At 33.7% G+C, this 26,667-nt stretch overlaps 1 protein-coding gene across 1 annotated transcript in view; it reads left to right on the top strand.

Annotated features, from left to right (window-relative positions):
* Positions 1-26,667, top strand: part of SNX29 (sorting nexin 29) — a 120,892-nt gene that overhangs the window by 69,450 nt on the left and 24,775 nt on the right. The window contains exons 19-20 of the mRNA XM_086622257.1: positions 1,775-1,915; positions 19,461-19,600. Coding sequence (XP_086478383.1) covers positions 1,775-1,915; positions 19,461-19,600 — 281 coding nt within the window. The remainder of the gene's footprint in view (positions 1-1,774; positions 1,916-19,460; positions 19,601-26,667) is intronic.

Raw genomic sequence — 26,667 nt, 5'->3', positions numbered from 1 at the left:
TGAATTGTTAAAACAGATGGTCCTGTAGGTGTTTAATTATCTTTATCCTGCCTTTATTTTCAAAATGAAAAAGAAATCTGAATGCTTCTTGCAAACTTACAGTGGTTCCATCATTACACTATGAATTCTTGTTAAAAAAACTAGTTAATTTTTGTTTACATATGCATTTGTAACTCTCACAATGCTCTGAATCTCTTTTGTTCTTAGATGTGCTAATTTTGGAATTACAGTATTCATTTTTGTTATTATCATGAAACATGATGAAGTACAATAGTAAGAAAAAAATATACTCATTCCATAGAATCCAATATTATGAATATATGAATATTTTCTACAGTGAAATATTACAATTTGGCAGAAGTTGCATGGTGTCTGCAGGGTATATTGTATTTTGCTGCAAGATGGAAGCCTGCTATAAATTTGAGAAACTAGGTGTCTGTAGAGATAAGAAGACTTAAAGACCAAACCAAAGGAAGGCTGCGTAAGCTGCTTTTGTGGGAGAAGACATTCACTTGACATCACTGGATCTCTGAAATACCATGAGTCCTTAGTAAAATTTCGTTTTTTCTAAGGACTTGGCAAATATAGAGGAGAAGGACCATTTAATGTTTCAGTCATCAGGAAAAACTACAATTCAGTGTTGGAATCAGCCGTATCAAAATCCGAATTTAATTTTTTCCTAGTATTCTCAAAAATACAGCTGCTACTGCTCACTCTTCATGTGATGCTTGTATGTGCTGCGTTTTTACATAAGCATTCTTCTGATACTTGCCTTACAACTTAGTAAATTACTGATTTTTGTTGGAGAATTAAGGCAGTGCAGTGTCACCAGTACTATTCCAGCTTAATTTGTGATGCAAATACTGAGATTATTAACACACACAAGAATGAATAAGCTACAGATTCTACAGAAGCAGCTAAGGAAAAGGTCACTCTGGATATCAAGTTTTGATACTTGATTTATAGTTTCTCACTTGTGCTATTTCAGCATTTTTTTAAACTGTGGTTTCATTTCTGTAGAGGAAATGTTATTCCCTAGTAATGAATGAAATCTCAGCTCTGTAAGTATATTTCACTTCTGCATGAAATTTTACTAGAGAACGTGAATATTTAGAATGTAATTGGTAATATGCTCATGAAATAATTGAGTGGCAAACAAAAACAGAATCACAAACACTACAGCTGTGTTAAATTATACTTAATGTCCTATACAAGCAGAAAGAATGAACTGTGTTTGTTTTCCAAACAATAACATTTCTAGTTTAGACTTCAATGTAATTTTTTAGAAAGTAAATTAAGTTTCATACTTCAGATAAAATTATATTTTGCAATTCTGATGCTACAAAGCTAATTTACAAAGTTGAAAAACTGTGTTGAGTACATAGAAATCAATTTTATAGTGGTAGTATATTATTTTTCCCTTTGGTCACTGGCTAGTAGAATGTGCTGGAAACCATGGCAACAAAAAGTGCTACCATGGTTGCCCCAGAGTCATGTTAAAATGAGTAAGCTATGTTTGTCTTGAGTAATATAATAAAAAGAGAGAAAAAAAGGAGGAGAGGGAAGAAGGAAGGGAAGAAGTTTAATGACCTGTACAACAGAAACAGTGAATGTACAGTTGGAGATGCACCTATGGATAAGTGATCCTGGAACTTCTGGTACCATTGCATCATGAATGTGAAGGTGTTAAGCTGTGAAGCTTTAAAGAATAAAGGAGATACATTGGTTCAATGGTTTGTATTTAAACTGTTTCTTCCATGTCTGTATTTTGCAGGTTTATATTAGAATAAAGGATGATGAATGGAATGTTTATCGAAGATATGCAGAGTTCAGAAGCTTGCATCATAAATTACAGAATAAATACCAGCAAGTGAGGACTTTCAACTTTCCACCAAAAAAGGCCATTGGAAACAAGGTACTAAAAACCACTCATTGTGTCAGTAAGAGTTGGGGAAAAACCCTTTCCTATCACACACACGAAAAAAGAGGTGGCTATGGTGAGTATTTTTTACACCTACTAGACAGTACCTGCTATTTTTATACACTTTGCCCTCATCAGCTGCAGATTCACTGATAATGTAGTGATTTTTCCTCTCACTGGAAGGAAAAATGTTTTTATTAAATGAAATATTGGTGATACAGTAGACAAATGCACAAACCCCAAAAAACTCTGCTGGTCAGCTGTATATATAAAATGTAATCTGTACTCTGTTCTTTTCAATAAGTGCCAGCAATTAACACTACTCAGTAATTGATTAAACATTTCTGTAATTTTTAAAAAGTATCAGTCTAAATTCCTTGAGCTTCCTGTGCTCTTCACCAATTGTAAGTTCTTTGAATGAGCTTTCTAAAGGCGTTTGGGTACTTAATTCCTGTAATCTGTGTCTTTGTGTCTTAGCTCTCCCATTTTAAAATGGGATTTTCTGTGTTTTCCTATGATACAGGGATTTTTCAACAAATACAGTAAATACTGTAGTATGTATGTAGGAAATATGTAATATCACGTAGCTTAATCCTTAATCACCAAAACTTTAAAATGTTCAAGAGCTTAAATACACATTGCAATATAGATCACAAGTCCAGTAAGGATGGAGAAGAGAAGTAATCAAAGTAATTTTTCTTTACAGTGTAGGAATGATCTGAAAACTTTATTTATCACGAGTAAAATATTTGAGACTTAAATCATGCTTATGACTAAAACCGTCTATACTAAACCAGTGGGTGCTTAACTCAGCATTTCTAATGTTAATCAAATTTGTTAGCTTTTATATAGGATTTTCTCCTTTTTAATTTTTTTTCCTTTGTATCACTGAGTTCTTCTATCAGATATCTTAGAAGCACCAACTATAGTGATCAGTGTAGCCATCAAAAAAAAGCTAACCTAATGACTAAAATACTGAGACACCTTCATGACATTTTATTTGACCTAGGACCACGTTAATATGTGTATCACTAAAATGCCACAATCATGCTGATTATATCTGTTGCAACTTTGTCTATGATAGAAAAATCGTCATTGCTAATTTGTATGAAGTAATATAAAATATAAAAAAAAAAGGAAAAAAAGTATTTATAAATTTCTTAATGGCATTCATATGTCAGCGAATGTGGACTGTGAGTATTTAAAGATAGCGACTCTGCTCTGACTTCAAATGGTTTCCCAAGTTTTCTGTGAAAATGAGTAGGTAAGCTTGGCATATGTGATATGAAATAAGTAGTAATGCACATAATCTGGAATAAGTGGTGGTGATATAAATAAATATGGAATGTATCAATAAAATCTGTGGGTCTGTTTGCTTGGCATAAAGTCCAGAGTTAATGTGGTTGTTCATTGCCTACTCACCTAGTAAACGCAAGTAGTTATAAGACCTTTTCTGCTTTTTTTCATATGTTAGAAGATCATGCATTTTACATTTCATTTTTAGTGGATAGTTTTGTAATAGGAACAATGTATTTTCTTCTTTGTTAAATAACTAATTCTTCTTTTTTGAAGTGATTGAGTATCAGCCACTTCAATAAATTACAAAAGCCGTATTTAAGCTTTTTTTTATAGTCTTTCATCTTTAATTACATTAAATACTAATTGAATTACAACTTCAGTTGCACAATTGATGCATACAAAATTATCAGTTGAGCAATTCATTAAAAAATTTACATCGCTTATTCTTTCAGTGCTTTAGCTTTGGGCTAAAATTCTACCTTAATCATGCATAAACCCACAATCACTTTCTATCATATCAGATCTCAGAAGAAGTATCTTTTCTTTACACTAAGAATGGATGCCATCCATTGCACTCCTGAAAGGCTCCTATGATGTGACATAAGCCAGTTGTATAATTGGAATTGGTTAGTGATTATTCTTCTGGCTACCTGCTGTAAATAGCTTGCCAGTTGCAAAGTGGCACTTTCACGTCAGCTTTGCAAGAGCATACCTCAGTTTATCACACAAGAGTTTGTTTCCACAGCACATTGTGTAGGAAAATTTTTGTCCTTTTAGTGGTGTTATTTTCTGTACTATGTCACCATTTGTATTGCATTTAGGAATACTGCATAGTTTTGTGCAGTATGGTGGATCGTGCTTCAGGAACCCTATAGGTCCAGCAGAAACAGTAGTCCCTTGTGACACATTGTGCTGTGTGACTGGCTGAGATGGGTTAATGGCCTTGAGGTGGCCCTCCTTTCCATGACAGAGCAAGTTGAAATAATTGGAAGGTTTAAAAATTCAGTGTAAAATTATTAATTCATGTGGGAATGTCTGTCTTGGAGTTCTTTAGAACTTTCAGTTTAACATGAGGGATTCATGCAGGATGTTACACATGCAAATGTTTAGTAATAAGCTTTAGAAAATATATTGTCAATACTGCTCTTTTCAATACTGCTTTTTAAAATTTAATGGCTACCAAAGCATGTTCCCTTTTAGATATGCTTTAGGTTTCAAAAGAAATTTTTTCTCTCTAATATTAGTTATATTATTTTTTATAGAATTGCAGCTGGTTTCCTATTTCTAGGTTAATCAATACAGTCTTAAAACAGTGCTTAAAGAGCAGTTTCAGTAGCTAATTTCTGCTAATGAAAGTATCTCTATTCAGTTTGTGTCAATCTATGGTTTTCATATCCTTTACAAATCCTCAGTGTTATTAGATGCCCAAATAACATACTGGTAAAACAGTCTGCCATGTGTTAATAGCTAAAAACTACTATTTTACAGCTTTTGGAAAATGGTAGTGTGAGCTTTTATGTTCTTTGGGTCTGTACCTGAATGATGTTATTCATTGCGTGTTTTCAATACACTGTGTTTGGTACTGTGAGGCTACTGAAGGTGATTGCTTATTCTAAATGTTAGTGGCATTGAAAGAGGGTTTTGCTGCAATCGATACCTCCCTTGATACCAGAACTAAATTTGCTGTTCACTTATATGTCTTAGATTGAGGGAACCTCCAAGACCACAAGAGAACACCATGTTCTACAGAATGACCTAGAACTGCTACTGCAGAGTTACAAAATACTATCCACTGTTTTGCTATGCGAAATATTGGAGCTCTGAGGAGGGAACTTGACTGGAAGAGAGTAATGTAGAAAAAGCTGTGGAGAACTATTAATTTTCATGCATAATTTTCCTACTTACTGCAAAAGAAATCAGGGAGGTCAGGTTCAAATGCAAAGTGACAGAATTTATAAATGTTGCCTTGAATCAAGTCGTAATAGATAGTTTAATTACTGAAGGAAAATATAACAATAATGCTTACAAGACTCAATGTATTAAGTTTCATATGTACTAGTCCCCACGCTGGATATTTTCTAAATGATCTCTCACTGCTGGTAGCAAATAGTTCTCAAAATCTTTATAAGTAGTCTTTGCAAAGAATAAGTGTTCTTTCTTCAGTTTATCAGTTTTGTTTCAGTGAAAACAGAAACATATTTGTTCTCTTTTGTTGCATGTGTAAGAGAAATATCTCATATACTCATTGTTGAGAGACGTCCCTGCCCATGACAGGGAGGTTGGATTAGATGATCTCTAAGGTCCCTTCCAGCCTGTGCCATTCTATGATTCTATGATCGTATATTTTTGTACTGCTTTTTAAAACTGCAGATCATTTTATTTAAAACTTACAAATTTGAACTGTATTTTTAACGCTTGAAATGTTTGGTTTTGTAATTTTAGAACCTATTCCCCATGTATCAGCCTCTTGTGGTTTGCTAAGTATTTTATATGTAGGTGTATATACCAAGACTTGTCATTTCAAACGATGGCTTTCTTGCATGAAATAGATTTTCGCCCTTTAGCTAGTCTTCAGGTACTTTGGATCTTTTGAATTCATACTTTGTTTATCGCAGTCTTTGACTACTGACTTCCTGTCAGGTTCCTAACGTCCAAAGAACTGGTTTGGTTCCATGAGCCAGCACACTCTAGGTCTAGAGTGTGCTGAGTTATGTAAAGCTCATGAAGAGAAGCTTCATGTGATCATGCTACTTGATTGCAAAGGGATCTCTGTATGCTTTTGCATAGAAATATAGCTCCTTTTTTTTTGTTGTTCAAGATAAGCCCTTATGTTTAGCTTCCAAACCTTTTTTGGTGCTGTGTTGGTGACTCACTTCTTGAAATGTTGCTTTCAGACTAATGGTTAAGTAATTAACCAATTATTATAGACAAATTATTCTAATTTGTTTAGTTTTGCAATGTCCTTAAATCTCAGTTGCTACTTCTGCATTAGCCGGATTATAACACTTAAAGAATGGATTTTAGTAACTGAGTAATCATCTAATTAAGTATCCTCTTGCAAGAGTATTGTCCCAATAGAGGACATATCAAAATAGAACTGTCTTTGCTTCCACTGAAGATGTGGATTCAGTGATTGTCTAAGTATGTAGAAATTTAATAAGGTAGCTTTCCACTGAGTGCTGACTTGACTGCATGAGATCCTTTGCTTTCCTTTAACACATCGGATACCCCATATGGAAAGAATACACAGCACTTTTCTGAGATTAGAAGAGAGTGACTTTGCCATGACTCCTCAGCTGCTCAAGAGGAACAAAAAAAAAATCTAAAATAAGTTTTCTGTCTAGGACAAAATGTTGAGAGCAACATCATTCATCATTTTAGCCCATGCAACTGGATTCTGTGAGCAGCTTCTTTAGCCATAGCTTGTTTCATGCCCAAATATTAGTTCAATAAAGTAAATATCTCCCTCTCACCTATCAGTGACTAAGCTAAATTTTAGATTATTTTGTGTATGTAATTATTTTTAAAGTTTGTAAATATTATGTATATGTATCTTAGAAGTTATCTATTTATATATACATACATATATGTGAATGCATATGACAACATCAAAGACAGCATTTAGGATATATATGATGTTGGCTTCTGGAATGTGCCTTGAAATTCTGTAAGTTCTATTCACCAGGGACTTTTATCTTTCTCCCATTTATGTCAGTGGAAATCCTGCACTAACAGTGCAGATGGCTTCTCTCTTTTTTTTTTTTTTCCCTCTCCTGCCAGCATAACTGCTTTATTATCAGTATCTGATCTGTTTTCCTGTTGCTGAAGATAATGAAGAGTTTAAGACAGTTTGCAGGATAACTCCTTTAGCATTCAAAAGTATGGAAGGTAAAGATTTTATTGCAAATAAAAGAAAACAGAAGATAGCTCATGTCTTATGCTTATAATGTTTATAGTTTTTTAGAAGTTTATAAAGTACAGAGTTGTCTGGTTGTGTGTATGTATATGTATATATGTGAAGGAATTTGGAGCCATTCAAATTAGAGTTTGAATTTTAATATTTTTGCTCTTCAGGGTTTCACATTATGCCATTGATGTGTAACCTCTGTTACATATTTGCTTACTCTAAAAAGTTCATCTGCCATTTTGGGCCAGCAGGACTTGTCTATTCAGAGACAAGTTCTCTTTTAAAACTGCTTTTTAGACCAGATGATGGAGTTACTAAACTGCTCTTGGAAAGGGTTAAGAGGAGGAGAGACATGAGAGGAATAATTTTTTTTTTTTTTTTTATGGAAGCCCCACACACACCACAAGTTTGACAGAAAGAAGCAAGGGAAAAGGCTGCAAGGCTTTTCATCATGCACAGGTCAAGGAAGCAGTGCTGTCCTGTATTATGGTTCAGAGTTCATGACGGAGTGGTAGGCTGGCCTTGAGGTTCTCCTGAGGAGAACCTTTCTGGGTTAGGGACAGAGGTCGCCAGACCAGTGCATTTCCGTGAAGATTCCAGTACTGAATCCTCTGCTTCCTTTCTCGCTTGTGTTGTACTGTCGCTGTGGTATGAAGTGCTCATGTATCTTCAAGTAACTAAGATACAGTTCTGGTGTTTAAGATTTCGTGTTAACTTTTGTGGAAGTATTTTTCTGTGGGAAAGGAGGGGATAGCTGCTACTGTGTTGATCTGAGGAGAGAGATGAGTGATTTGATGAGAGAGCTGTTTGGGGAAAAAACCCACTTATTTTGCTAGTATTTTTCAGAGCATTATGCTACATGATTTTTGTTTAAGGTCATTGATATATTCAATAGAGCCGTTTCTGCCTCCTCAAGAAAGACCTGTGTGTTTGCCAATCAGTCACATTTGCAACACAGAATATGAGTTCAAAATTCGGTGTTTATTGTCCTATGCTCACTATATTACACAGTACATTATGTAATTTGTATACCTGCCTTAACACAGTAGGTATTTTGCTGTTGTGATCCAGTGAAACTGTAATACACTGTTGACTCACGGATGAACATTCAGTACTGAAACAAGGAATGAAACTTCCTGCATCTTTCAGATCTGGAGAAGGGCCTGTGCTCTTACTTTTTCCAACTTCACTACTATTCCAAAAAATATCTTAGACCATCACATTAATAAAAACACTACCAGTAGTTCTAGACTGATGTGGAAAATCATGTTAATGGTTTAAAGGAATTAGTTCACAAGTTGCATGCATATATCCAATGTACATTTTGTTGCCGTGATGGCAAATGTGATTGTAATAGTTAATGTACTGGCAGCGTTTGAAATACATATTTTAAAATAGGAAGTGTAACAATTCCTGTTGAACTAGTACATAGACAATAACAGAAGAAATATGGAATGCTTGAAAGAGGATGATTCAGAAAGATTCTTAGGGAAGGAAGTAATTTCATTTTAGGCTTGAGTGTTTTTGTGTCCTGATTCGGCAAAGCACTTCAGGACCTTCAAATCCTAAAATTTAAGTATGTGTTTGACTTGCATTGAAATTAGAAGTACAGATATATGTGCTTTTGTACTTTATGGAGTTTAGTAGCTTGTAGAAACTATCCTTTATCAGATTAGTTCGTCACAGGGAGCTATGACTTAGCAGAGAAGAAAGCAAAACTTCTAGCTAATACCTTTGGGGCAGTGAGCTAAATAATATTTCTTAGTACTAAGCTTTGCTATCTGATGTCTTCAAGTAGAATTAGTAGAAAATGATGACTCTCTGATGTTGCAGAATTGGAATACATTTATTAAAGGAGAAAAGCTTTGGAAGTACAAATCCCTAAGTTGTATCTTAAAAATTTGAAGTTAAGGATTGCTTTCATTAATGCTTACTTAACTTGATTTTTTGATGATGTAATACAAATGCCTAAATTTGGTTATTATTGATTTTGAAAGTGAGTAGACTTTAATTTTCAGCCCTCTTAGTGGACGTAACTAGTATGAGTTATTTTCTTACACCATTTTGCCTCGTGGGTTTTAGGAAAAACTACTATAGCTAATGTAAATTTGATAGAATGTGCTTTTGTTGTAGCATGGCTGAAAAGAAAGAGATCCATTTGTATTGTGTTCATATCGGGAAAGGAACTCAAATTAATCTTATATCTATAGCTATATGTGTTAATTCTGTAACTGTTTTTTATGGCATTCTGGAGGCCTAAAAGAACTTTTGTCTGCTAAGTTCACCATGTTATTTCATAACTGGAAAGTTAAATTCTGAAAGAAGTATGAGCTTTATATAGCCATTGAGGTTAAATTAGTACAATCTAGTTTTCAAATAGGTATCTTAATTGAAGTACCATACAGATAGCAATAAAATCAATTTCACACTTGGCGTAACTGTTAAGATTTCTAGTCGCAGCACACCTCTTTTCTGACACTGTCACCTGCACACCATGGGGGACTACAGAGCATTTCAGATTTTGAATCCAGATCCTCTGGGTTTTCTACTGGAGAAGACTGCAGTTGATTGTTTATGTATACAGCACTTAGAAAAAAACATTCAGTTCTTCATTTCCATTTTTTTTTTGGTTGTATCACCACATAAGAGAAGAGAAATAAGTCAGTAGGAAATGGTTGACTTTTATATGACAGATACTTTATAGCAAACACTTCATCTTCAATTTCTGTGGTATGAAATGTCTGGGTTACCTGAAACTCAGCATGAAGGTTAAAGCTAGCACAGGACAGAGTAATATATTTAATTTTCAGTGACTTAATTTGAAAGGTAAACAGTATGTCAACTTACACTTCTGCATCTCTTTCAGAATGTCTAGTGTTTAGTGTGTTCGTTTGGTGCTCAAGTATAACATTTCATGAAAATAGTAAATTGAGTCTTTTTCTTTTCAAGTTACAAAAATTTGCTATTAATTGCAGTAGAAGTTTAGGAAGAAGAAACACAGGCTGTTTATGTCTACAAAATAAAATTTTGCCTGTCAAAAGGTGTTTTTATTTTTGCTGTCTTGTAATCCTGTAGTTAAGAGAAGCAATTTATTCTAACAAATTACTGAAGATGAAGCCCACAGCAGCAGTTCAGATGGTGTTGCTTTACATCCTGACGTTATGGGGAGGGAGGAAAAAGCATGTAATATAATTTACATCCTGCTTGGACAACTGTTAGATAAAAATACTGCAGTTCTATAGCAACTCATGTCATTTAGATATTCCAGTAGCCTCTGGTATAAAACAAAAATATAGAAATAATTTTCTAAATTTATTTTTTATTGTGATGGTGATGCTAAGTTACCAAGTTACTTGGATTAATAAATTTCCTTTTCAAGAGACATTAGCAGGGACATCTGATTACAGAAATAAAACTAAAACTTACTTTCTCTGAAATTTTGCCCAAATTTTTCTGTCTATACCTATCAATATGCTTGATTTTATTACCCCTCTCTGAAATATATTGTTCTATAAATATTGTCAAATTCTAATCTTTTTTGCTCTACAGCTTTTTGGGCAATTGCTGGTACTGATCGTATTCAATGTTAATTTTTAAAAAGTGGAGAATACTAAGTACTGAATACTTCAGATCATGTGAAATGCTAGACATTCCTACATGAAAAATCTGGTTTTCTTCATTGTACCATGTAAAATATCTTTACATGAAGTCACTACAAATAATGGGCACTTGATATCAATATTCCTCATTCATTCAATTTGTATTTTAGAAAACAGGCTCATCCTATCAGAGTGTTTCTAAGTAAAATTTTTATTAAAGGAGCATGTAGTCTTTTGGTTGGGATTAAAGTTCAAAGACCATCTGTTTGGCAGTTGGGATGGTAAACTGCTGTATTAATGAATTTTTCTATCTCCCCTGCCCCCCTCCCTGCCCCCCCCCCCCCCCCCCCAAAAAAAAATAAAATTCATACTTTAACTTGCTAAGAGTTAAAACATTTCAAATAAACATACTTGGACACTGTTAGCCTACAGGTGTAGACAGTAGCCAGAAGCTAGCAGCCTTCTTGCAGATCTCGTTTAGATCCCTTAGATGTTGCTGATGATCAGCACACTAAGCCAGACTGCTGTCATCTTAGCTAGAACTATCAGGGGAGACGTTAGCCAAGAGAGTAGTGTCTGGGCCATTGTGTGGCTCCCTGTAACCATCCTCTTCCAGCAGTTCTTTGGCAGTCTGCACCCACCCATGTTCTCTTAGTATCCCCCCTCCTGACTTGCTGGAACCATCCAACAAGACAGAAGTGGCATAAAATCTGCTTGAAGGTTTTTACTGTGAAGCGAAAATACTTACTGAGATGCAGTAGAGAAACAATTGTTACTGAACTTTGTGGGGAGTTTTGAAAGCAATTTCTTTCACTTGCTGAGAAGGTAGAAGGGAAATTGTAGGTTTTCCTTAACCTGTTTGTGAGTTTGGCACTCTGCTGTGGTTTTCTAATTTTTTAAAATTCATTTATTATTTTATTTTTAAGGGAAGGCTTGTGTATATAAGCTCGTACACTGTAAGCACTGTATGTACCATGTTTCTAAAGGGTTTTGGGGATTGGTTTCTTTTTGTTGTTTCAAATTTAGAGTCTGTCTTTATTGGTCTTCAGGGCATTTTCAAACCTGATAAATTAAGAAAGAGAACTGCAGTGTTGGGGGGAAGCACTGATCTGAGACTCATTTTAACTAATATTGTTGATAGTTATTGCTGTAATATAGGCTAGTGAAAAAAATGAATCTCAATTTCATGAACTGTTGTTGTAGTTTCCAGAATCTCCTGAATAAAAATAGGATAGACTGATAATACTTGGTCTGATGAGAAAACAGAAATAGAATTTCTCTGTTCAATATCTGAGCAAAAGATAAGCCCTAGGGGTCTTGCTGTAAGCTGCAGTTTTCTATTGATGCTTTTTAATGAACAGTTGATTCCTGACCAGTTGACAAATTGACACGTGGTTGACATTTATGTATTCAAATAACAAAATATTTAGATGACACTGGATTTTGTTAGCATAACATTATCAGTTGAGTTCTTTTTCTAAAAGTGGCATTAAACACAACACTAGAAAGAGATCAGGTTTAGTTTTATTCTCAGGATTTCTTTTTTTCTGTTGATATATTTATTCATTTTTAACACTTTTTCTCAAAGAGGATTTTGAGACAGTTTAGCATTTTGGAGGGATGGTATCTCTTGCTTGAAAATGCCAGGTATCTTAAGAAACATTTTTAGTTCCAGGATTCTGTAAATGCTTGAGCCAGTTTAGAGAGGTACAAGACATAGTTTAACTGAGATATATTACACGAGGGAAGAATTTATCAAAATGGGATTGTCTGTTTTGATAGGGCCTGGGGACTACACACTTTTATGTGTCTGTTAACATGCTTGTGCTCTGTACTTGCTTAGAGGAAACTATACAGCAACATTATATTCTAAGCAAGCACGGACAAAACCTTAGTATGACTGTAAACCTTAGTAGCTATAATGCTGTGATATATAAACTACCCTCTTAATATAAAAGGTAAGACTTTCTTCGAAAATTAACATTTGAATAAAAAACCTATTTGTGAGGCATTGCTTGTAGCTCTTCTGGTGACCTGAGAAGGCTGGCACAGCTGCTGAGCAACTGTTTCCTTACTCAACAGGTGACTTTGCTGAACGTCTCTGCATAGTACTGCAGGAGATGCCTCAAGTCTCAAAAAATTAGAAATGCTAATAAAATTTTGCAGTTGTCCACATAAATTTGTGCTACACTGAGGGCGTTGACAGGACTGTAGCTCAGCCTTAGCATGTCTACTGCTGGATGATTTTGCAGCAATGCCTCTTTTCAAATTACTTTATCTAAAAGCATTACTTACTTTCTGGTATTATTGAAGTGAACCCATAGTTGGAGATGGAAATACATCAACTATTTCAGCAGAGAAACATAGAATAATATTTACAATTATGTAGCAAATCTCTGTTTAAAGAAAGATAGATTTTTTTTTCTAAACTGACAGTTGCTTGATTTCTTCTTTGTATCTCAGTCTCTTAAATTCCTGTTTGTTCTACTGAACAGTAAATGTACAAAAAAATCTCACAGTGGGATGAGAAAAATGGCAATTTCATGTATTGTATACTCTTGTTTTGTTGTATAACGCTAGCCTGATTCACCATACAGAAACTGGCAGTACAAGTAGGATGGACATTTTAAGCTCATGTAGTTTCAATAGTTTTGAGATTACTTTGGTATAACATGGTAGTATTTGGTATATTTAGTATTGGAAACTGTACCTACGTAAAACTGTTTCATGATGCAATAGTTACTGAAGGACAGATGTATTCAAGTCATGTTTTGTTGTGACCTTTGCAAGGTGTCAATTAGCCTGTCAAAATTAATACTTGCTATCTATCTATTTTTTAATCACAAAACAGTGAGAATGACTCAGCAATTGAATGTTTAATTAGCTACTATTTCAGCTTCTGATTTCCAGCATCATTTTGAGTTTAATGATGTAAATTGTGTCTTGTAAATAGACAAAAACTGAAAAATAATTTTGTTAAGACTAGTTGACCAAGATGGTGAAAAATGTTAGGCTACACTAGAATAACCTGAGTTGATGTCTGCATTTGCAGGTTCATCTTTGAATAGCACTATTGTCAGCTTTATTTAGGATGGGATGCATTGGATGGTATCAGAGGCTGATACGTCTCTCGTTAAAGTCCTAAAGCCATATTGCATTTTATTTTAATTAAGTTGGATTGAGCCCTGAGTGATTTTGTTGGTTTGTGTTTTTTTGTTTTGTTTTGTTTTGTGTCGTCCCTCCCCCCCAGCGCTAACAAGAGGAGGTTTAGTTAAATGATAAATAATAGCTAGAACATCAGAAGCAGTGCATTTTATGTTGATTGCAACAGCACCAAACCCAGAATATAAAAGTGTTTTATCTGTCCCTAAATCATGGCAGGTTACCATGGCAATCATACCAATTCCAACAGATCATAGAAAGTATTTGAAACATCTTAAGGGAGCTGTCCCATTAATAATGAATAATATCAGTGTTTTGCCATCTGTTACATACTAACAGTGTATATGAAAGACCAGCAGTTGTGTGAAACAATTTAAACTGCAAGTTGGAATGAACTTGACTTGTAATGAAAAACTGCAAAGCAGCGTAACATAAAATATGATATGTCAGACTCTGCTTTTTAATTTTGTAGCTTAACATCATCTTCTGATATCTCTTGAGAGTCTATAAGATTTCCATTATATATTCTCATTTTTAGAGATTTGTGATTTGATATTAGCATTTTGCTATGGACATATACTTGGCAAATTCTCAGTCACAAAGAATTTCGTAAAATATTTTGAGACACATTAATTTCAGATTAAAAATATTTTCCCAGATGTGTTTTGATGCTTCTGCAATCTGAAGCAGATTTGCTTATTAACTGGAATTTTGTGGACTCTTAATCAAAAGTATATGCTCTTGAACTGTGGGCTAGGAAATAACTTTGGCCGTAGTTTGTGTAGAAACAGTAGTAGCTTTATTTTTCAGAAATTACGCCTATGAATTGGAAGTGAGTGCTGGTATGTTAGGTCTCAGTTAACAATTTGTGTAGAATATAAGTTTAGTCTGAATAAATTAGTGCTAAATGTGGCCAAGATACCCTACCGCTGTATATCAGAATCTGTCCATATTTTGTATATAACTGAGTCCTTTTCTATAAAGTACCTTTTCTTTTAATGCAGAGATTCTTAATCAGTTAGGAAAGGCAATGGATTCTGGTTATAGACAATGTATCTCTGTATGTACTAGTTCATTTTCTATTCATGAAATGCTTTCATGGATTGTTTATCAGGTGGTGCTGAATACATGAGGCTTTCTGTTTGGTCAGATTGGAGATGCTTTTCAAGTAGAGTAAGGTAATTTCAGCATCATTACAAAGAGCAGTAGTAGCTGTAGTAGCCAAAAATATCTTAGTGTTGTAGTAGTAGCCAAAAATATCTTCATTGTGATTTGAATCACAACTGGTCAAAAAAACAACTTGATGGTTCAAGACAAAAATTCTTTTTCCTTGTTAGAGATAAGACCTGCTATTTATTCATCTTACCCATTCCATTTCTTCTATGCATTTTTCTTACCTGAATTTCAGGAAATATCTTTGATCTTTGTAATGATACCTATCCGTATTTTTGAGAGCAGGTCTCCTTTTCAGCCATGTTAGCAGGATCTCTCTTCAGTGAGGTCTTGAAAGTATGCATTTATTTAGAACTGTTACTTTATCTTCCCATGCATACATTTATTTTCCTAAAAATGAAACTATATAATCTAACCTTTAATACTGTGAAAATGTAATGTTTTTTTGCAAAAATATATGTAGTTGTAGTTTTAACAAAATTACTTTGTCCCCAAAGTACATCCATATCAAGCATATGTAAATCTATATATTGAATTTTAGGGGAAGATCTTTGCTGTTTCCTGTGTGAATAGATATGCAAGTGTAGATTTATATTGACAGATACGATCTTATACAGTCACCAAAGGTATGTATGAGAAGTATGGGCTTCTTCCACTTACACAAATCCAAATCAAAATCTTTCCTTTTACTTTTTGCATGTAAATAAAGATATTGTTTAGAAGTTGAAATATAAAATATTAAGTAGATTTAAGTTGTAGGTAGCTGGGTCCAATGAAAAGAGGGTAACAGTTACCTCTTTATAATTTGAGACTGAAAAAATTGGCCAGGCTTTGAATCAGTTGTGGCTTTTCTATTGCCAATTATTCTATTTACTATTTTGTGACAAAACCTCTTTTTTACTGCAAGAACTTGGCAATAAGAACTGTGTGGTAAAATAATTCCTCTGAGTAGCTGACCTGCTGTTGTAAAATGCACATTTAGTGACAAAGTATAGACCTACAGCTGAATCGTTTTGACCTTGGTTTGCATTACTTCTGGTAAGGACAGTAGGCCTTAGTACATGCTACAGAATTTCGTGATAAGATTGCTCAGTGTTTGTTTTAGAGATCAAATTTATATGAAACTCAAATAGCATTTTTAACTCTTTTCAGGCTGAATTCAATTTCTAAGATTTTCTGTATTTCGCTTGAATGAATGGCAGAAAAATAACTATATTATAAGCACTAATTTGATCATCTGTAAACAGCAAAAATGCATTCCCTAAGCTTTTTCTGGGAGTCTTAATTACAAAACCCCTTTGTGTCATTGTTATCTGTAGTTAATGAGATTCTTTTCAATAACATAAGGGATAAAAAGTACGTCCATTCAGCATTTTGCTCCTATGTTTATAACAAAGTGGTCCTGCCTGTGAAAGAAGATGTATTTATTCAAATACGTGTGCAGTACAGAAGTCATATTAAAATTAGGAGTGCAGCTTCTGCTTAAGAGCAGATTTTAACGTGATTGAAAGAATTTCACTGAAAATACTGTTGTTGAGGATTTTTGACCAGAAAACTTTGAGAACTGAAAGAAAAAGTGCCAATGAATATCGTGTTTTAAAAATGGAGATTTTTCTATCAATTATGTTTTGAAGCCCTCAAGAAGTGATGAAAGTAGAATCAAGGAAGTACGGTGGAGGTGAGGCCCGTTCTTTGGAATGGCTCTAAGCTGAGGCTGTGTCTGCTCTGGGAGCAATGCTTCTCCTTCCTCTGTTATACACAGTCAAGTAAGATCAGGGGAGAGGATTACTCCGTAATGGAGATGGTCTCACGTGCCAAACATCACCCCTACTCATGTGGTTAAAGCTTTCAGAACCAAAGCTGTTCCACAAACCTTTTCTTTTCCCCGAGATCTCCCATGTGCTACACTTTCTTGTCTTCTGCTTCACACAGCTGATGGTAGCAAATTAGTGCCCCTGCCAATGAGATGATATGGTACTTTGAGTCCTTGGAGTGAAAAGATGGGAAGACAAGGCTGTCTAGTCAAGGCTGAGCTAGTCAAAGAATCCAGTAGGAACAAAAATCTTGGTGAAAAGAGGAAAAATATTAAAACTTATGTTACTCAATTAGTTAATTAGTATTGCACTGTACTTTTATTTATTAGTAGGATTCCATTTTATTCTACGATTATGTGCCACCACCTATTAAAACTTTTACTTTAACGTTTCCCAACAGCTTGTTTAGACTTCTGTTCCACACATTTGTCCAGACTTCATCAGTGCAGCAGGGCATGGAGCAAGCTGTTGCTCTGTTCTGTTTGAGTAGTAACTGTACTCAGTTGTGGAGTACTGAGTGAGTGACTCTGCAGTGTGGGTTGCATGAAGTGTAAACAATGCAGCTTTGTTTTTTAATAACATGTCGGTTTCCAAGAGTTTTCAGACTTCATTTATCAGTAAATCAATTAAGACTAGAATCATTTGCCACACAATTTGTGTATGTTGCTGAAAAACAATATGATAAAGAAAAAATAGCAAACCATGAAATACATATTTTTTTTTATTTTCACACTGATCTTGGTTATTACATATATGAACATAAAACTGGAATGTGAAACAGGGCTGGGCATCTGTGTAAGTTAATATCTAGAAAATTAATCTATATGCATTTTGGAATTTTTGTGAAATGAATTGAATACCCCAAGCACTGCTTAAGTTTTTGAGGCCTGTAAGTATGAATGTTTTCAGCAATTATTAAAGTAACAGTAATTACAATTACATGTTATTAAGTAATCACATGCAAATAAAAGACAAGAGCAGAAAAGACTTCCTTAAATTATAAAAAATGAGGCTGGTTTTAGTATACAGGATTAGTTGCCAATATTTGCAAATGTACCTTACTTAACATTGATTTATTTTATTTTATTTTATTTTATTTTATTTTATTTTATTTTATTTTATTTTATTTTATTTTATTTTATTTTATTTTATTTTATTTTATTTTATTTTATTTTATTTTTTACTATTTTTAATTCTATGAATTTAAATTACTGCTTTGAGAAATGTCATTCAGAATCTTTTCTCATTTTCTTATCTCCTAAAAATATTGCTATTCCTGGTAACTTGTCCTAATGAGAGATAAGAACAGAACAAAATGTCAATAAAGATTCTAGGAACTCTACAGCAGGCGTAGGAGCATCCCTGTTTTGATGATGAGTTAGTCTGTTTTACCGAAGGAAGGAATAATCTTCAGATTTGCATCCCATGCATGGCAGCATGGCTTGAACCTTTTTAATACAATAAATTTATTCAGTGTTTGTTGTCAAATGTATTTATGGTGTTTTGTTGGTGGGTTGTAATTTTTTTTGCAAGAAACAATTTGTTTCAATGGCTTTTCTTGCATAGATAAGTAATACAGGTTGGATAGACACGTCTTGCAGATAATAGTCTTCCTTTGAGAGCTGTAATTGTCTAATAATAGTTTTGGCTTCATGCCTGAAGAACATACTCTGACATTTAAACCAGGTGATCAGAATGCTGCATTTCTGCGATGTACCATACTGGCTGCAGCACAAACCAGCCAGCACCTGATTTCATTGTAAACCTATTAGAGTCTTATGTTAGTGTGGAATGTGTAGGCTATATTATAGTTCACTGTAATTGCAATCCATTACAGGAAAAAGTTTAAGCTAGATGCAAGATACAGGATGCACGTCATTGTGCCGTTTGTTAGACTTTTAATTTAGGTTCATCAGCAGAATGTGGAGTTTGTGGAATTACTTTATTTATTGAGGCCAATATAGTATAAAATCCTGAGATCTAAAATACTATAGGAACTTCAGTAAATGAGAGTTGTTATAATCTTTAAAAAAGCAATCTACTCTATGAAAACTCCATCAGAAAATAATCATTTATTAACATAATAAAAAAGCTGGAGAAATATTAATACATTCTGGAGTTTGTGTACCCAACATCTGAAAAGTATGAATTGTGAAGAAATTGTGGGAATAAATCGTATTTCCTCCTGCGAAGACTGGTAATTCTGGATCTCAAAAAGAATCGCATAAATTGTCTCTGTCTCTATGTCACTGTTATGCACTGCCTTTCTAAGATTGTAGTATTTTATGGAGAGCTGTTGGGAAAAGAATTCTGGTCCATAGAAGAGACGTTCTGCCAAGTAGAGAATTCAGCATCCGTCAGTGGATGTTGTTGCGAAACAGGTTTTTATTAGGTTGCACGGTTTTCCTTTCTCTCTAAGAAGGACAGAATCAAGAGTTTTTTACATAGTGCCAACGTATTTCTATAGACATAATAAACATAAATCATCAAGAGATCAAATTTTATGCCTATTAGGACTGCTTAGTTACATTATATAATTGAAAAACATTATTTGCGCCATTTATATTTTTCCTTTCTATTTTTAGGATGCAAAGTTTGTAGAAGAGCGACGCAAGCAGCTACAAAATTACCTAAGGAACGTAATGAACAAAATTATTCAAACTGTGCCTGAATTCACAGCCAATCCCAAAAAAGAAACTCTTATTCAGCTGATGCCCTTTTTTGTGTAAGTATCTGTCAAGTAGTCAAGAAAATATTAAGCTTTTTTCATCACAATTTAATTTAATATATAATGCAAATATTTCCAAAACCTTTAAAACAATGGGGTTTTAAATAGAAGGCTCTTGTTCAAATGATAAGTGCTTTTGTTATATTTAAAGGAATATATGACATATACAGTAATTTTTGTTTATTTAAATGGTGACTTTGAAAAAAAAAAATCACTGTGTAAATCTTTTTAAAATATCTGAGTGTCCTCAAAATCTGCATCCATAAATACTCTTCAAATATTAGGTGATTTTGATTTCTTTTATTTGGTCTTTTTTAGTTTTGTTTTGCTTTTTTTTTGTGTGGGGTTTGTATTTTTGTTTTTAAATTTATTTTGGGGGATGAGGGTGGAGCGCCATTAGGGTACTTACTAACCAAACTAAAAAGTCAAGCTGTTGAAGTCTTTTTAGCTAAATTTTGCCATCCACTGATGTGTGTTCTGATTTCATTAATGTGAATGTTGAATGTGTCCAGAAATAGTTTAACACAGTTATCTCTTTAAGAATCTCAAAACAATCCCTTTGATATACAATCATACGAGGGATAGTGTTTGTTAAAGTATTTCCATTTTGCTAAAGAGTGTTCTTTACGGTATTTTTAAATGATATTTAGATCTATTTAAGAAATGATATGAATGCAAATTTGATTTTGAAAGTGATGTTAACTTGTTTCTTTCCCTAATATTTTTTCAGTATAATGGTTTTCAGTACTACACTGTACAAATTATGTATAGATTGAACATGCATTCGTAGTAAGCCATCATATTAAATTTGCTGCCCACAAGCCTCTCCACAGGGCTTGTGCCTCCGTGCCTGTGAATCCATGGATGGATCAATTTGCAGAATCAAGACCAATTTAAAATTATTATGTTGCATTAGACATGTACATACTTAGCTATACTATTTGCATAGTCTTGTGGAGAGTTTGATTTTTCAAGTTGTAACCTTATTTCAAGAAAGCTATATTTATTAGAAAATGTAATCGATAAATAGAAGAATGCCAAGATGTATTTTGTGGCATTCATGTTTTTTCAATTTTTTCTGGATTTGAAAAAGCAAAAATCAATTAGATTGGACATCTTCATGATGTTGTTATAAATGGCAAAATTCTGTTAGTAGGGACAAACATCTCAAGAGACTTACCTTTTTCTCCCTAAGAACCTATTTTGTAGAATTTGGCTAAGGGCTGTAAAGATTGAAATGGTTTCACGTACTTCCAGTTGAGGAGCCCATACGTGGCTTTTTGTTAGGTCATTTTAAACAAGTCGTCCTTCAAATTGTGCTTGGTTTTGTTGTTTAAAGAAGAGCGGAGCAAATACAAACCACATTTGCAATTGAATTTTCAACTTAAATAATTTTTACTCTTCCTGTGCAATTATATTTTATTTTAAGATGCTTAAGTATAGCTGTATGAAGTAGTGAACTGATCATTTCTTGTCAACTTCATTTCATAACTTTCTGCTTTAAATGCAGAGCAGGAAAATAAATTCTGAACAGTGTGCTATTTAAGATCCTATCTTTTCATTGGCTTCTTATAATCAATTGTCCTGGATTCCACACAGACAAGTGGTAATGCAGAGTAACAGCTGTAAATGCAGGCTAGCTAGTATTTCCACCTCAACCAGTTTGCTTAGGAAGAAATTCATTTTCAAGCTTTGTGGCATATAAAATATTTTAATAAATGATGATTATGGTTTCAGGTGTACTTTGAGTTGCTGTAGTAATTATAATTACCTCAACAGTCTAAGTGGTCATAAAGATAGCAACACAACTAATATTAAAATATGACAAAAGTGGACAGCCGTCTCAACCAGAAGCTATTAGATTAGGAAATACTGTGGATATTCTAGTTAGAAATATTAATTTGAAGCTTTGGCTTTAATTGATGGAAAACATATTCATAGTAGCAGTTTATTACTTGAACATTGCATTATTTACATGCTTTATCCAAAATTATTTTGGGTTTGTTTTTTTTTAATTTAATTTCAGTTATTAGAATTTAACGTATTTATTCAAAAGTCTGTAATTAATTGTAAAATTCAACAGTGACCAGTGACCATATTGTGAGATTATAACTATGAGATAATACAGTACTGATGTAAAAGCAATGACACTACTTTTCAGGTGTTTTTTTCACCTTAATACACTTTTGTTACAGAAATATTTTATTACAGTATCTTTTTATTCTACTTCGAGAAATGAAATTTCAAGTATAGTTTATTTATAATCCCTTAGCCACCTATGTTAAAAACAGGAAGGGAAAACAAATTTCCTCTTATTCCACAACCCTAAACAATTAACTTGCTTTCTGATAGTTAATCTTATTTCTTTTCTAAGTGTGTAAATAGAATTTAAATCTCATGTTTTTGTTTATTAAAAAAAGTGACAGGTATGAGGACCTGCACAGGAAAATATTCAAAATCACAACCCCACATAATGGGTTTTACCAGTGATGCACAAGTCAGAATAAACACTATTACCCTATTCTGCTCATGTAGAAACGCCCCCAAACAAACAAAAAACCTCAACCCTATTTCTTCTAGTAAATGTAATGAGCTGAATGAGAGACACAATTAATTTCACAGAAAGAGCAACGTTTTATTGAGAAGGCAGCATATTTAAGTAACTTGTTTTCTCAATATGGGTACAATTATTATGTGAAACATTGTGGTACAAAATAAAGCAATTATATCTAAGAAAATAAATTTATTCAAGGAGATTTGCCCAAGGAAGTTTGCCAACACCATTTGTCAACAATGCGTAAACACCAATACAATGCGCTGCGTCGATGCTAACCTTTTTTGGGTGTAGCTAAATGATAGGTTGCAAAAAGACCATGTTTATTTTTAGAGGGTTTTTTGCATCTGGCAATTTCATAATTCTCAACACCTCGCATGAAGCAATGAACTATAGTGGATTCAAGAATATTCTTTGATATCTGGACATTATAGCAAAAAGTTTCTGTTCCTATATGTATCTGTGAATTATTTCCTTGGAGCATTTTCTTAAATAATAGATGCATCAGCATTCTCTCTTAGCTAGAGTAGATGGTTCTCCATGGGAACATTAGTCGGATTCTGGAAAAGCTCAGCTATTGAGCAAAATAACTATATACCTCATCTGCAGCAGACAAAGTGGGTTTCTAATGCATTTTTCTACTGAGATATCAGACTCTTCCTCTGCAGCAGTATTAAATTAATATAAAGATCTTTCAGACAATGATAGAAGGAGCACATTTTAGAAAGTATCATCATTGCTAGGCTATCATTTGAATTCTCAATGTCCTTTATTTTCTGAGAGTCATGACCTGGCACTGTTGGTGAGTAAGAAAAAGCATCTAAAAGAAAATGCATTTCAGTTCCACTGAAATATTACCAACAGTATTGTCCTTCCTTAATGGATTTTGAGCTTTGTCAACAGGAGACCTTGAATATGCTGGACATGTGTATAGTTGCTGATTACATTTTTATTAATGAAAGAGTTAACAGTTACAAAACATTGAGATATTAGTCGTAGGACTGTGCTGTAGAGAGTAGTGATACCTCAGCCTAGGAGAAAAAATTACAGTCTTAATGTGCATAAAAAGTCTCTAGGGCATTAGATCTATGTATAGGAAGCATGAAATATAAGAAAAAAAATAATTATCTGGTCTTAAAGAGTTTCTTCTCATTGCAAAATTTAATGATGGCACTTCAGTGTGAAAATGAAAAATCCCATAAAGGTTATGTCTGATTAGGCATCCTATAGATAGAAATTACAGGGTCAGTTTTAATAAATCACTTTTAAGATCTGATTTAAGTCCTAGAATATGATTATGGTGAACAGAAAATAAGATTAATGTCTCTAAGACTCAATCTACTGATTATTAAATGCTAGAAGGAGTATTGCCTAAAATTTTTGTTGTGAGGTTGTTCCTTTGGAGATTTCTCCCTTCCAAGTGCAGTGATTTCATGCAATCAGGCACAGATCTGATGAAGCAAAACATTTTAGTTGATCTGTATGAAATAGCCTGCCACTCTTCTAAAGAAATAGATTAATTTTACTTTGAAACTCAAGTACAGTTAACAGTTTGCAGTAAAATAATGTGAATCAGTTTGCTAGCATTTCTCTTCATTATTTTATCAAATGCTAGTGGTTAATCATGGAAATGTAATTTGTTTTGATTCCTTACACTGTTAAAGGTCATTAATATATTCTTTCTGTTGTCAGTCTCTATCATTTGTCATCTCAGTTTGTATATTTTTCAATTTTAATGCTGCATTAGCTCAGTCACAGGTTTGGTCAAAGAGTCCTTTATAGTCTGCTTGCAGGTCTTGATGTAAAAAAGAGATTCTGGCTCTGCTAATTTGTCTGTTTACATGCTGAATAACAAATTCTTTGTAATAGTAAAATTGACATCACAAGTTAAATTTCCAGTAGAGCAAAACCTAGATCAAGAATTGGCACTGCTGAATTAGATTGCTACATCTGCTAACTGGTGAAGGCCTGTCTGTTAATACTTAGTTAAATTAACATTTATATGCATTCATGATTAGTTCATTACAGATAAATAAAACTTGTTATAACAAGTACACTCATGTTTTAATCACATTTTTATCAATCTATCTGTAAAATATCACACACATTAGTTCTTCATAAATACATATACAAGAACAGGAGGGATCTTTGGCAACAAACATCACAATTCTTTGGACCATATAATTGAGGCTTTCAACATAAATCATCATAATAGGTTATAAGATTTCAAGTCTGTAAAAAGCTAAAAGCTATAAAATGTTGTGAAAAGAAACACTAAAATGTTGTGATGTTCCATTTTTCTATCTCTGTGGTTTCTGTATCAAATGTCCTCATTTTTAGAAGGTAAAGATTTTCTTCCTATCGTCCTCATATTGGGCACAAGATGAAATAGAAGAAAAATACAAAAAAACTTTTTATACTGTAAGGGTCATGGAACACTCGTAACAAGTTGCCCAGAGAATTTGTAGATGCCCCATCCCTGGAAGTGTTCAAGGCCAGATTGGATGAGGCTTTGAGCAACCTGGTGTAGTGGAGGGTGTCCCTGCCCATGGCAGGGGGGTTGGAACTAGATGATCTTTGAGGTCCCTTCCAACCAAAACTGTTGATTCTATGATTCTATAAGTTGCCCAGAGGTTGTTGATACTCCATCCTTGGGGATGTTAAAGACTTGTCAGTGCACCGTCCTGGGCAACCTTGTGCAGAGGGGTTGGCTAGGCAATCTCCAGAGGTGCCTTCCAAACTCAAATAGTGTATAAATCTATGATTCTGCACAATCTCGACCTGCAATTTTAACTTGAGTTGTGTTTTACATAAACCCTGCACGAAGAAGCGTTAGCTAAATATGCACCTGGTCAAACAGATGTTGTATGTGAACAAGAAAAAGCCTAAACGGTGTGAAACTACTAAAGCTTGTACTCTGCTTTGCAGCTATGCAATACTATTCTTATAAGAATTCTGCCACTTTATTGACTGTTTTGCTTTGGCAACGCAAGTGTTTGAATTAAAATATATGTAAGAATGGTATAAACAGAATTTTGTGAATATTTTCACAGATTACTGTGCTGAGTGTTTTTTTTAATCTTGTTTTCTAGGCCACAGATATGTTACAGCAGTTTCTAGATAACAGTTCTATGTTCTGCTGAGCTGCAGAGCTGGACATTTGTTCTCTTGTGGTAGCTGCTCAAACATATGCTGTAAAGAAAGCAGGGAATCTGCTCAGTAAATCATCAGAAAAGAGGCAAAAGCTGATTCTGAGAAACTTTTGTCAGCGGGGTGTGTTTGAACACCAGAGGAGTCATCAGTTCTCCATGATGATTAGAGGATTGTAATGTTCAAAAAATATGTTGTCTTCATTTCACTGGATGATGTTACTGGCAACATATTTGATAGCAAAAGCTGTGTTCCTAAGTGTTTAGTGTCAATTGTCTTTGAGTCACCAAGTTAAATTGTAGGTTTTCATGAACTGATACAAATTTTAAAGGAATTTTAGGTTTATAAATTTCTCCATTTGCAGGACTTCAAATTTCAATCTCAAATAAGGTGAAAATGTTTTTGTAATATTATTCTGCTTATGTCGTGTTCTAATGTTCTCTGCCTCTTTCTGATTTGTAAGACATCTGTTTTATAGCTACAGAGAGGCTTCTTAAATATTCTCATGATTTCCTTCCTTTAGGACCTGTTTAGGTGGATGGATGGTACTGTATTTATAGCAGCAGTATAGCTCTTATTTAACTAGTCTTTCTGGGTAAAAAGCTACAAAAGATGATTCTATGAAAAAGCAAAATAATTCTAAAGTATGTTTCTCTAGCATGTAAACAAAATAGTTTGATAGGTAATCAGCATTTATACATTGAATGAATGGGAATCCCTCATATTTGAATTCCATACTATTTATATATAACATAAATAAGCAAAAGCCTACACGCATACAGCCATCTATATCAAACAAGCAGTGAATGTTTTTGGTTTACTATTTTACTCTGCAGAAAAAGTGAACTTGTAATATTTTCAGGTATTGATGTGACTATTTATATGTGAGTGCTTGTGTTATCAACTTGGCACTGATTGACTTTAGTATCTCTTGAACAGATCTCCGTTATGTTTTGTAACAGCAAGTAAGCACTCTGATACAGAGGGTTATAATTTACATGAACAAACTGGGAATAGCATTCGTTTAAATATGTGACTTTTAATTAGTAAAGCACCTACTAATGCCGTGCTAATGAAACTAATTTATTGCTATGTTAATTGATTGATCTACTTATAAAACTATGTAGAGACATTACACAATATTTATCTTTCAGTAGAACTGTGTTGCCAAGCACTAATGATTGTTGAAGTAAAAATACCTTAGATATCTAAAATTTGATTAGCATGTTCAGATAATGCAGGAAGTTCCATTGCAAAATGTACTAGTCTTCTGTGAAATTTTTGCTGGTGATAGAATTAAAATATTTGAATTGGAGTAGATTGTTCTTAACAAACATATAGCTGTCTCGCTGTTACTGGT

Source organism: Tauraco erythrolophus, chromosome 17 (assembly GCF_009769465.1).
Source record: "Tauraco erythrolophus isolate bTauEry1 chromosome 17, bTauEry1.pri, whole genome shotgun sequence".
NCBI lineage: Eukaryota > Metazoa > Chordata > Aves > Musophagiformes > Musophagidae > Tauraco > Tauraco erythrolophus.
Note: the sequence above shows the minus strand (reverse complement) of the source record. Positions and strands in the feature narration are given on the sequence as shown.